Source organism: Bos javanicus, chromosome 21 (genome assembly GCF_032452875.1).
Source record: "Bos javanicus breed banteng chromosome 21, ARS-OSU_banteng_1.0, whole genome shotgun sequence".
Taxonomy (NCBI): domain Eukaryota; kingdom Metazoa; phylum Chordata; class Mammalia; order Artiodactyla; family Bovidae; genus Bos; species Bos javanicus.
Genome location: NC_083888.1, coordinates 31,385,597 through 31,398,206, shown reverse-complemented (window position 1 = coordinate 31,398,206; position 12,610 = coordinate 31,385,597). Strand labels below are relative to the sequence as shown.

At 37.8% G+C, this 12,610-nt stretch overlaps 1 protein-coding gene across 5 annotated transcripts in view; it reads left to right on the top strand.

The window, feature by feature from the left end:
- SCAPER (S-phase cyclin A associated protein in the ER) overlaps positions 1-12,610 on the top strand; it is a 423,555-nt gene that overhangs the window by 199,291 nt on the left and 211,654 nt on the right. For all 5 annotated transcript variants that reach the window (XM_061394725.1, XM_061394723.1, XM_061394726.1 and 2 more), the window contains exon 23: positions 4,125-4,251. In XM_061394725.1, coding sequence (XP_061250709.1) covers positions 4,125-4,251 — 127 coding nt within the window. The remainder of the gene's footprint in view (positions 1-4,124; positions 4,252-12,610) is intronic.

The following is a 12,610-nucleotide window of genomic DNA, read 5'->3' as shown; positions in this document are numbered from 1 at the left end:
ATGAACCTCCCAAAACTTTACTGTGATAAAAGTTAGGGCTCCTTAAAGAGGAGCCCTTACCATTTACCAGTAACAGATTTGAACTGAGAATTGTTAAAATGTGTTCAAATTTTGAGAAGAAAATATCTGACCTTAAAAAATTCTCCACAAAGCCATTTACCTGTCAGATACTTCTCATGTTCTGGGCTAGGAATTACGAAGCCTTTAGTTTTTCTTTTCATGCTAGAAAAATTATCTGCCAGAATTTACACAAATAGCAATTTCTGTATTAAAAAACTGCACCCTCTAAACAGCTCCTGTTCTTGCCCTGTAAGGAGACTATAACTTTCAGGAATTGAGTCCTGTGACATTCAATCATTATTTATAGTATGAATCAAAATCGAATGCTTTTCTTCTTGAGAGGAGCTATGTTATTTGTGGTACTTGGTGGAGGCCAGGAATGAAGCAGAGGTTTAGCTCATGTTACCACAGCATCCCCTTCATTTGGCATTCTTCCTTGAAGGGTAGGTTCATATGAGTCCCAGATTTGATTTACCTCAGGGCGAAATATAAGCCTCTTGTATTCTGTGAATTAAAATGGTCCTTGTGCCTCTCTAAATACCCCTGGTTTTCAGTGGAATGTGAGCATTCTTGGTAAGAGTACTACTAGATTCATATGCATCTGTTGCTGTGGCTGGATATTTAGTTACATGGTGTGCAGGCTTTATTCAGCCAAGAGCTGAAGTGGCTACTTATCTGTCACACAATGGAGTTTGCTGCCAATATTCGTCCACGTGATAAGGTCAGTTACTTTAATCGGATGGGACTCTAGCCCACATTCGATTAGGAGGAAAAGGACTATGTTGCTCTTAGTCTATTTTTGTATTTTTTATATTCTCGAAATGTTAGGTTGAGACTTTCTGTCAGCAAGTAGTAATAAGAGTTGATTATTTATTGATTATTTATTCAATGTCTACTTTAGTGAATGGTGTTAGGTACATTACATTATCTCTAATCTTCAGAAGCTCTGAAGAAAAAAATATATGTATATATAATCTCCACTTTTAAGTTGAAGAAATTGAGTATTTAAATAACCTCCCCACAGTTTACATAAAGCCAAAATTTAAGCGTAGGTATTTCTGATTTTAGAGTTTGCATTTGTTCTGTGACTTATCAAAGTAAACTCCATATGGATAGCTTAGATTTAAACTGGAGTTCACAAGCGCCTTTTTGAACTGCAGTTGCTATTGTATTCTTTGAGGAATTAAAGATTTTTACATAAATAGGTGAAACTGTGTTCTAGGATATTATTCATTTGTGAATAAAATTTTCTTATTGAATTGACTAATATGGTGTGGAGATAAAGCATGAAATCTGAAGATGAAAGGCATAGGTTCCTACTTCCAATAGTGCATTTACTAGCCCTGCAGCCTTGGGAAAGTCACCTCATCTTCCTAAGCGCTAGCATTCAAACAGGGATGGATAATGTTTTTCAGAGGACAAATGAGATCATGTACATGAAAGTATATTGTAATAGAGATTATGGATATTATAAGACTGGTATAAAGAAGAAATTTCTTCTTAGACCATATATCAGTGCTTCTAGAGTATACTTAACGTTAACGGTGCTGTGGATAAGATGGTGAATGGTTCGACAGCAGCCCTCCCTCATAAGGTTCATATTGTGCTTCTGCACTGTTCAGTATGATAGCTTCTAGCCACATGTGGCTGTTTAAATTATCAAAATTAAGTTAAGTTAGTTCTTCATACCGAAGCTCCTTCACTCTAGGGAATGTGAGCCACAACTGCTGAGCGTGCGTGCTGCATCTGTTGAAGTCCTAGAGACGCTGCTTAGAAACAAGGGAAGCCGCCACAAGGAGAAGCGTTGGTACAACTGGAGAGTGTCCCCCACTCGCTGCCACTAGAGGAAGCCTACACGCAGCAACGAAGACCCTGTACAACCAAAAACGAAATAAAATGGTTAATTTTTTTTTTTAAGTCCTGCACTCATAGTAACTGTCTTTCAAGTACACAATAGGTACGTTTGACCAGCAGCCACCAGGTTGTACATAATAGGTATGGAACATTCCCATCATTACCAAAAATCCTGTTGTCAGTCTCTGCGTGAGAGAGACTTGTGATAGTGACTTGAAGGAACAGATCAGAGAAAGCAGTGTTTGAGCTAGGAACTTAGGGAAGAGTAGAATTTTTCTGGAGGTGGAGGAAGTGTTTCAGAAGGAATGAATAAAGAGCATTTGCAAAGACACTGAAGCAGGGAAAGCAGGATTTAGATCCAGAAAGACCTCATGCATATAGAGTCAGTGTGGTAAGATTAGCCCTGTTGCTGCTGCTGCTGCTGCTAAGTCGCTTCAGTCGTGTCCGACTCTGTGGGACCCCACAGACGGCAACCCACTAGGCTCCCCTGTCCCCGGGATTCTCCAGGCAGGAACACTGGAGTGGGTTGCCATTTCCTTCTCCAGTGCATGAAAGTGAAAAGTGAAAGGGAAGTTGCTCAGTCATGTCTGACTCTTCGAGACCCCATGGACTGCAGCCTACCAGGCTCCTCCGTCCATGGGATTTTCCAGGCAAGAGTACTGGAGTGGGGTGCCATTACCTTCCCTGAAGATTAGCCCTATGTGGGAGGAATCAGTCTTCCTTGATTGTAATAGGAGAAATAAAGGAGAGTGTGGGTGAAATGCTCAGATGCTTATAGATTTTTGGCAGAAAGTGAGGATTTCCTTGTTCCAGTAGCTTCCATTTTCTCTATGAAATGTAAAATCTTCTTATATGGAAGCAAGAGGGAGAAGGAAAAGAGTGGAATTATGAGGAGATGGAGCAATATATGAAGAAGTCTTCGTGGAAGAGTGTGAGAGTGAGCAGACTTGGACAAACTTATTAGTAAGATTCTGAAGCCATAGTCATACCAATCTTTTGTATTGTGTGAGTTTTTCTCAGTATCAGAAATGGAAACGGCTAGCAGATGTTCACTAATCCAGCTAAATTAATGTTTGTAAGACATCGAGAGGGATGCCTGGCCCACTAAACAGACGTTGGTGATTGTTACCATAACTGGGGGTTACCTGTAGGAGTAACAGAACAACAGAGAGGGAATGTACCACACGTTTACAAGGAAGTGATTATAATGAAGGCCAATGGAATCAGTCATAGATAAAAATGGAAGTAGGGTAACGGCAGTGGCATATAGGGGGAAAGTGGAGAGATCTGGGGTGGTGTCTGGTGAGTGTCTGTTGGTAGGATGCTCAGGCGAATAACAGGATAGGAGAAGAACATTGCTCAAAGAATGAGGTCTGTGAAACAGAAGAAGCAAGGGCTTTAAAGAAACATTAATGCAGTCCACTTACTAAAGTGCGTGCTAAGTCACTTCATTAGTGTCTATAGTGTCTAACTCTTTGCGACCCCATGGACTGTAGCCCGCCAGGCTCCTCTGTCCATGGGATTTTCCAGGCAAAAATACTGGAATGGTTTGCATGCCCTCCTCCAAGGGATCTTCCCTACCCAGGATCGAACCCATATCTCTTATGTCTCCTGCATTGGCAGGTGGGCTCTTTACCACTAGAGCCACCTGGAAAGCCCCAGGTGTGTTATGTGTTATTCTTGGTGAAAAGCAAATAAAAGCAAATGCTCTGTTGTCTAAATGACATCAGCAGTGACAGGAAATCCCCAAATTGCTTATAAACTGGAACATGGGGAATTTGACATTCTGAGAATGTCAAATTCATATGTCAGTGCTTATAATTACCTTAAAGATTTACATCAAAATATGAAGACCTGCTCAGGCTCCTCTCCTCATTTTCTCTGCCATCATACTCTGACCTTTCCCCACATCAGGTCTGTTCTAGTGTAAGAGTAACGCAGAAACTGATGGCAGCAACTGCTCCAGCTGATCCTGTGGATGGACAGTACTGTCCTTTAGGTCTGTTTTGTGTCACAAAGACTAGATTGGTGTTTGTGAATATAGAGTAATACCGTCCTTAGGAATGGTTTGTTTTTCTTTTCCTTAAGTACTCTATGAAGCAGTTTCTAATATAATAATGAAAGTAACTTTTGTTTAAAAGTGTTCTGGAAAATGAAATATTGTATTCTAATTCATTCATGTCATTCTTCTCTTTTATTTTGTATCCAAGACTTCAGCGGTTAGCCAAAGATCTTCTAAAACAGCTACAAGTACAAGACGGTGGCTCATGGGCAAACAATAAGGTTTCTGCTTTAGATCGGACCCTTGGTGAGGTCGCCAGAATATTGGAAAAAGAGGTATGTAACTCATCTCTGGCCCCTGGCCATAATCTTTATGTTTCTTTCTTATTATGACGGGCCTTGGGACTACAAGGCAAACTCTAAATATATGTGTTTCTTTGGTGTTTCCAAAAGCCAGTCAACCATTGATGGATATTTTTTTCTTTTTGTTCTTATGATATTGAAATTGTTTTTAGTTGTGTTAACTGAAGTCCTCTATGGCAAAAATACATTCTTTACATTGTAGTTTTCTCAGTTATATTTTTCCTAACATGGTGTTCTATTTTAAATAGAATCAGAGTAATAAAGATATACAGTTTTATGGCAGAAAATATAAGACTTTGAATTATAAAGCTCATAAATCACAGATTTTCACAAAACACCAGTTTCCTTCCTGTTTCCAATAGAAGATTTGATAGTTTTCTTTAATGACTTACAGTCGTTAAATGTTTCAGTGACAGTTTAAAAAATCCTTAATGGTTTTAAAAGTATTTATTATTCACTATAGAAAATTTTAAAGGAACAAAGAAGAAATAAAACTCCCTGTAATATCCAATATTGACATTTTATTGTGTTTTTTCTAATATTTTACTGTACATTTTTACAGTATTTTGTCTTGCTAATTTTATCATAAATATTTTATCATGTCTTATAAATTCTTTTAACTGAATGAACATATCACAATTTATACAATTTATATCACTTAGATGGTTTCTAATTTTTTTGTTTAAGGTGATGTTCATCTTTATTAGCTGTGATTTTTGTTTTCTTGGTTTAAACTGTATTGTGTTATATTTTATATATATGAAAGAATGTAGTGATAAAAATTACATAAATGCAGTGGGTTATGATCTCATGACCAACCCAAGGACTAAGTTGATCCCAGTATATTTATTATTTATAGTTCCCACTGGATTCCTTCCTCACCCTATCCCCTGCCTCTGCTCCCTTCCAGGAAATACTGTATAGAATTAAAGGGGTATCCTTTTTTTGTTTTATAAAAATAGTATTATTGATTTATCACATAAATGTATATTTAATTAATATATTATTTTGTTTTGCTTGTATTTGGCCTTTATAAAATATTACACTTCAGACTTCTTGATTTTTTTCAATCAAAATTAAGACTCTGAAGTTTTATTTAAGCTTATAAATGTAGCTATTTTTCATTTATTTTCTCTGTCGTACAGTGAGTACTACATTGTGTTAGTACTACAATTTTTTATATCATTCTTCTTACAATAGATGTTCATTTTCAGGATTTGATATGTGTGTGTGTGTGTGTGTGTGTGTGTGTGTGGATGGGGGTGATTGGAGAGAGGGAGAGAGGTAAGGGGCCGTGCTGCTCAAATAGTTTCTGTATTAGAACAATTCAAGAAGAATTTCTCTAAAGCAGGGAAGGAGCCTCAGACTTTAGTCTGCATCAGAATCACCTAGAGGACTTGTTAAAACACCTTGGGTTTCTGATTCAGTAGATCTGGAGTGGGTCCCAAGAATTTGTATTTCCAGTAAGTTCCCAAGTGACATTGATGCTGCTGATCCAAGGACTATGCTTTGAGAGTTTGCTCTATTCTAGGCGGTATGCCTCAGGGGCAGAATTACTGGGTTTTCAGTCATATGAAAAACCAACTTTACAAGACAGCGCTCAGCTGCGTTTTGGCATCAAACAACAGTCCTCTTTAGGAACTGAAAGCAGCATACTCACTGTGACGTGACAGCAGGGCCACATGGAGTCGGTTCTTTTGTGTAACACGTCCTTCCAAAGTATGACAGTTCAGAAACTGGTAGTTGTCCGGCATGTACTGGATGGAATGTTTAGAGGTTTTATATGCCTTGGGGAAATCTCTAATTATTTTAAAATTAGCAGACACTGATTATTTTCTTTTTGTTTTTGAAAAAGGGTACTTATACTTTGAAATAACAGGCACTGCTTGAAGATACTACCATGTAAACTTTATCCTACGAATATTGTTTTAGATTGAAGTAGTCACAGAATTTTTTAGTAAAAAGTAAAATGATCTGTGTAAGAAAGGTATTCAGTATGAAAATCTAAGTAAAGTTATTTCACTCACAAAGGGGCAATTTACCAGAATACCACTGATTCCTTATAATTTGAGGGAGAAAAATGTTGTCTGGCTCCCAGTCTAAATGGTCTGTGTCAGGAACCTTGCTGTAAAACTGTCCTCAGAGTATACGCTGCAGGACCACCTAAGAGTCTAAACTTACCTACAATAAGATCCTTTTGCAACTTTTAGAACTAAAATCCTTTTTACTTTGCCAAGACAGACACACTTTATTTGAAATCCTGTTCATAGAGTTATATTGACATTTCAGTGTAATTCAGCTGATGGTATTTATGATTTCAGTCTAGGAATTATAAATAACCATTCCTTTTTGTTTGGAAAACTGCCTGGAGTAACAAAATCATTAGCGTCAAAGCCAAGTACCCAGTGAAGAATTTGAAGACGGCCTAGAAGTGACAGGGGTGGGACTGGTGGAACTTGGGCAGGCACTCACTGAGGATGGTGAGAGATTAATCTTGAGGCCTTTGTCCTCTTGGTTTAGACCTCAACACGCTGATGCTTTCTGTTACTGCTTTGGCACAGTTTCCCTTAGGTAATTTTTCTGAAGTTCTGAGAACTGTCTTAGGGATAACAGGTTAAAAGTGTGAAGCCCACAAGTGCTCCTGTCACAAAAGAGATTTGGAGACTAAGGAGATCTGGGTATTTTAGTACTTACTGTGTGACTCACGTTCCTTCTGGCTTCTTAGGTTCTCTGATTCCATTCAGGAATAAAACATTTGTAAGCTTTGTTGTGTGCATTATGCTTTTTAACAAACTGCGCCACAAACTGCTGCTCAAAGTATGAAATCTAATAGGAGATTTTCTCTTCACAAGGATTAAACCCACCAAAGCCTACACCCTGACATAATCATGAACTGTCTTACCTGCCCTCAGAGATTGCAAAGAAAGTGCCTCAGCATAGTACAGAAGGTATGGCCATAATCCAGCCCGGGAATAGATTTGCAGTCCAAATTCACATCACCCCTACTATTTTAGATGTTGAATTGAGTGTAAAGTAGTCCCAGATTGATTAGTAGCATCCCCTAGGAACCTGGCAGAAAGAAATGCAAATCCTAATTGGAAGAAGACACCTTTATCCTAGGCCTCAAGGCATTTCTGTTAAGTAATTTTATGAGAACAAGTGGCCACAGTCAAAACACAATCACAAAAGTAGATAAGTCATTATGAGTAAGCTCAAGCAGAAAGCAGAACTGCAAGACTTTGTAAATACCAGTCATAGATCATAAAACTGTATGTTTTATGTGTGAGGAAATAAAAGGCAGGATTGAAAATATCTACAGTTATGGACCTAACAATAGTGACACAGGAGGGAATTCAGAATAGTCCTCTCACTGATGACAGTTAATAAAGCTAAACAGACTATAAGCTGGTTCCGAACTGCTAATAGAATAGTAAAGAATTACTGGTCCAAGATCTAGGAACATGGCATTTTGGGGCTGGGTATAGTTGGTGATCCAAAAAAGGTGGATGAGAAGCTTGAGTAATACTTTTAATAATATTGCAGAACTGGTGGAGGAGAAACATTAGCGTCTAGGACTGTCAGCGCTAACACGGTGGCAAAAAGTCCATGTTTTGGGTTGAGACTTTAAAGGACTGAACTAAGAGAGAGGGTAAACAGAAAGTGTGCCAGTCACTACACACACAGCAGCTAAAGGTCAAACCATCTGGATGGCTGGGAAAGTCCTGATCATCGAAAAAAAAAAACAGGAAAGTGGTCTGGAATTGCTAATACCTGCAGGTACCTAACCAAAGCAAATAGAAAATCTACTCTGAAGGAAGATATTATAATAATCAACCTAAGCCTCAAATTATTTCAATAAAATGATTTTAAAATACATTTTCTGGCAGAGAAAGATAGTTAAGCATATAAAACGCAAGACAACGTGGATAAAAATCAATAGAAAGAAACAAATAGGGACTCTAGAACTATGCTTACTGTGTTCAAGGATATAAGTATTCATTTTTTAAAAAAAGTACAGCACATTTGAAAGAAAATAGAAATTTGAGAACTGAATGTTTTTGTAATTAAAATTAAAAAAACTGTAGATGAAATAACAGAATAAACCAACTGGAGAGAGATTTTGTGTACTGTAAGATAGGTCATAGGAAAGAATCCTGACTGAAGCATGGAGAGAAGATATGGAAAATACAAAGAAGAGTGTAAGAGGCATATAATATATAGTGAAAATACCTAATATATGTATAGTTATTCAGAAGGAGAGAAGTAGAAACATTATTTGAAGTAATTATCATTTAGAACTTTCTAAAATTTATAGATCAATCCACAGATTCATGAAACCAAATAAAATTCAAGCAGGGTAAATTAAAAAGAAATCCACAGTCCACAGACATCATAGTAAAATTGAAGAAAATCATAGTGCAAGCCAATCTCATTCATGAACTTGGATTCAAATTTCCTAAGCAAATTTTGGCAAACCAAATCATGCAATGTGTTACACGAATAATAGGTAACAACAAAGTTAGATTTATTCAAGATATGCAAGTTTAGATTATTGTTGGAAAATCAGTCATAGCTTATATTAATGGAAGAAAAAGATCACCTCAAAAGATGCAGTTAAAAAGCATTTGATAAAGGCATCACCAAAGCAATTCATGATGGTAAACCAGGAACAGAATGGAATTTCCTAATCTAACAATTTGTATCTGCCCAAAAAAAAGCATAGCTGATATCATAAACTATTGAACAAGTTTAACAAAGCCACTAGATGCAAGGAGAGAATATAAAATTGTATTATGATGTCATCAAAAGAATTAAGCATGTAAGAGTAAATCTATCATGTTCATAGATTAAATTTTTTTTGTATCTCTTATTTAAAGCTGCATAAATTAAGATGGTGTGCTGTTGGAGCAAAGATGGAGAAAAAGAAAAATATGAACAGTCTTATTCTAATGTATATGCTTGATGCATGGCATGTGAGGGATCTGTTTATGTATATATGGAAAAAGGAGGTGGGGTGAAGCATTAGGAGAAAGTATGGTCTATTTTGTGAATGATGCTATGGTGATTAAATATCCTTATTTTTAAAAACTGAAACTTGACCTTAACTCACATCATAAACAAAAAATTCTAGATTGACCTAAATGTAGATAAAAAAAATAAAATTAGGAAATAACAGAAGAATGTCTTTTTGACTTTGGGGTTTTGCCTAGACAAGAAAAGTACAAAAAAGACATTAACCATAAAGGGAGGTGTTGATAAATTTGCATTAAAATAGGAACTTTTATTCATCAAGAGACTCCAGGGAAAGAAAAGAATAAAAAAGAAACAGAATGGGAGAAGACATTTATATGTACGACTCACAAAGAAGGGTATCCAGAGCATATAAGGAATTCCTACAAGTTAATAAGGAAAGAAAAACCCCAACAACAACCCAATAGGAAAATGGTCAAGAGAATGGCATTCCAAAAGGAGAAATTTAAACAGCCAATAAATAAATGCAAAGATAGTCAGTCTCTTTCAGAGAAGGCAATGGCACCCCACTCCAGTACTCTTGCCTGGAAAATCCCATGGATGGAGGAGCCTGGTAGGCTGCAGTCCATGGGGTCTCGAAGAGTCGGACACGACTGAGAGACTTCACTTTTCACTTTCATGCACTGGAGAAGGAAATGGCAACCCACTCCAGTGTTCTTGCCTGGAGAATCCCAGGGATGGGGGAGCCTGGTGGGCTGCTGTCTATGGGGTCTCACAAAGTCGGACACGACTGAAGTGACTTAGAAGCAGCAGCAGCAGCAGTCAGTCTCTTTAATAATCATGAAAATCTAAATTAAAAATTTGGAATTATACTGTGAGTCACCTATCAGAATGGTAAAAAATTAAACACGGAAAATACCAAATATCAGCAAAGATCTAGAGCAGTGGGGATGCTTATACGCTGTTTGTGATAAGTTAGTGCTACTACTTTATTTTTTTAATTTTTATTGAATTGTGGTTCATATACAACATTGTATTAGTTTCAGGTATACAGCAAAGTGAATTGGTTATATGTATACATATATCCACTCTTTTCCTATGTAGGTCATTACACAGTATTGAATAGAGTTCCCTATGCAATACAATAGGTTCTTCATTTCAGTTCAGTTCAGTCGCTCAGTTGTGTCCGACTCTTTGCAACCCCATGAATCGCAGCACTCCAGGCCTCCCTGTCCATCACCAACTCCCAGAGTTCACCCAGACTCACATCCATTGAGTCAGTGATGCCATCCAGCCATCTCATCCTCTATCGTCCCCTTCTCCTCCTACCTCCAATCCCTCCCAGCATCAGAGTATTTTCCAATGAGTCAACTCTTCCCATGAGGTGGCCAAAATACTGGAGTTTCAGCTTTAGCATCATTCCTTCCAAAGAAATCCCAGGGCTGATCTCCTCCTTTTTTTTTAATTTTTTAATTTTTTTTTATTTTTTTGTTGTTCCTAATTTTATTTTATTTTAAACTTTACATAATTGTATTAGTTTTGCCAAATATCAAAATGAATCCGCCACAGGTATACATGTGTTCCCCATCCTGAACCCTCCTCCCTCCCCCTCCCCATACCATCCCTCTGGGTCGTCCCAGTGCACTAGCCCCAAGCATCCAGTATCATGCATCGAACCTGACTGGCAACTCGTTTCTTACATGATATTTTACATGTTTCAATGCCATTCTCCAAATCTTCCCACCCTCTCCCTCTCCCAAATCTTCCCACCTCTCCCTCTCCCACAGAGTCCATAAGACTGTTCTATACATAAGTGTCTCTTTTGCTGTCTCGTACACCGGGTTATTGTTACTATCTTTCTAAATTCCATATATATGCGTTAGTATACTGTATTTATGTTTTTCCTTTTGGCTCCTTCTGAATGGACTGGTTGGATCTTCTTGCAGTCCAAGGGACTCTCAAGAGTCTTCTCCAATACCACAGTTCAAAAGCATCAATTCTTCAGCGCTTAGCTTTCTTCACAGTCCCAACTCTCACATCTTTACATGACCACTGGAAAAACCATAGCCCTGACTAGATGGACCTTTGTTGGCAAAGTAATGTCTGCTTTTCAATATGCTATCTAGGTTGCTCATAACTTTTCTTCCAAGAACAAGCATCTTTTTTTTTTTTTTAAATATACATTTATTTATTTTAATTGGAGGCTAATTACTTTACAATATTGTATTGGTTTTGCCATACATCAACATGAATCTGCCACAGGTATACATGTGTTCCCCATCCCGAACCCCCCTCTCTCCTCCCTCCCCGTACCATCCCTCTAGGTCATCCCAGTGCACCAGCCCCAAGCATCCAGTATTATGCATCGAACCTGGACTGGCGATTCGTTTCATATATGATGTTATACATGTTTCAATGCCATTCTCCCAAATCATGCCATCCTCTCCCTCTCCCACAGAGTCCTTAAGACTGTTCTATACATCTGTGTCTCTTTTGCTGTCTTGCATACAGGGTTACATTACCATCTTTCTAAATTCCATATATATGCGTTAGTATACTGTATTGGTGTTTTTCTTTCTGCCTTACTTCACTCTGTATAATAGGCTCCAGTTTCGTCCACCTCATTAGAACTGATTCAAATGTATTCTTTTTAATGGCTGAGTAATACTCCATTGTGTATATGTACCACAGCTTTCTTATCCATTCATCTGCTGATGGACATCTAGGTTGCTTCCATGTCCTGGCTATTATAAACAGTGCTGCGATGAACATTGGGGTACATGTGTCTCTTTCAATTCTGGTTTCCTCGGTGTGTATGCCCAGCAGTGGGATTGCTGGATCATAAGGCAGTTCTATATCCAGTTTTTTAAGGAATCTCCACACTGTTCTCCGTAGTGGCTGTACTAGTTTGCATTCCCACCAACAGTGTAAGAGAGTTCCCTTTTCTCCACACCCTCTCTAGCATTTATTGCTTGTAGACTTTTGGATCGCAGCCATTCTGACTGGCATGAAATGGTACCTCTTTGTGGTTTTGATTTGCATTTCTCTAATAATGAGTGATGTTGAGCATCTTTTCATGTGTTTGTTATCCATCTGTATGTCTTCTTTGGAGAAATGTCTATTTAGTTCTTTGGCCCAATTTCATGGCTGCAGTCACCATCTGCAGTGATTTTGGAGCCCAAAAAAATAAAGGTTCTAGTTACCTATTTTATGTATAGTAGTGTGTATATGTCAATCCCAATCTCCCAATTTATCCGTCCTCCTCTTTTCCCACTTGGTTACCTTAGGTTTGTTTTCTACATCTGTAACTCTATTTCTGTTTTGTAAATAAGTTCATTTGTACCATTTTTTTCTAATTCCA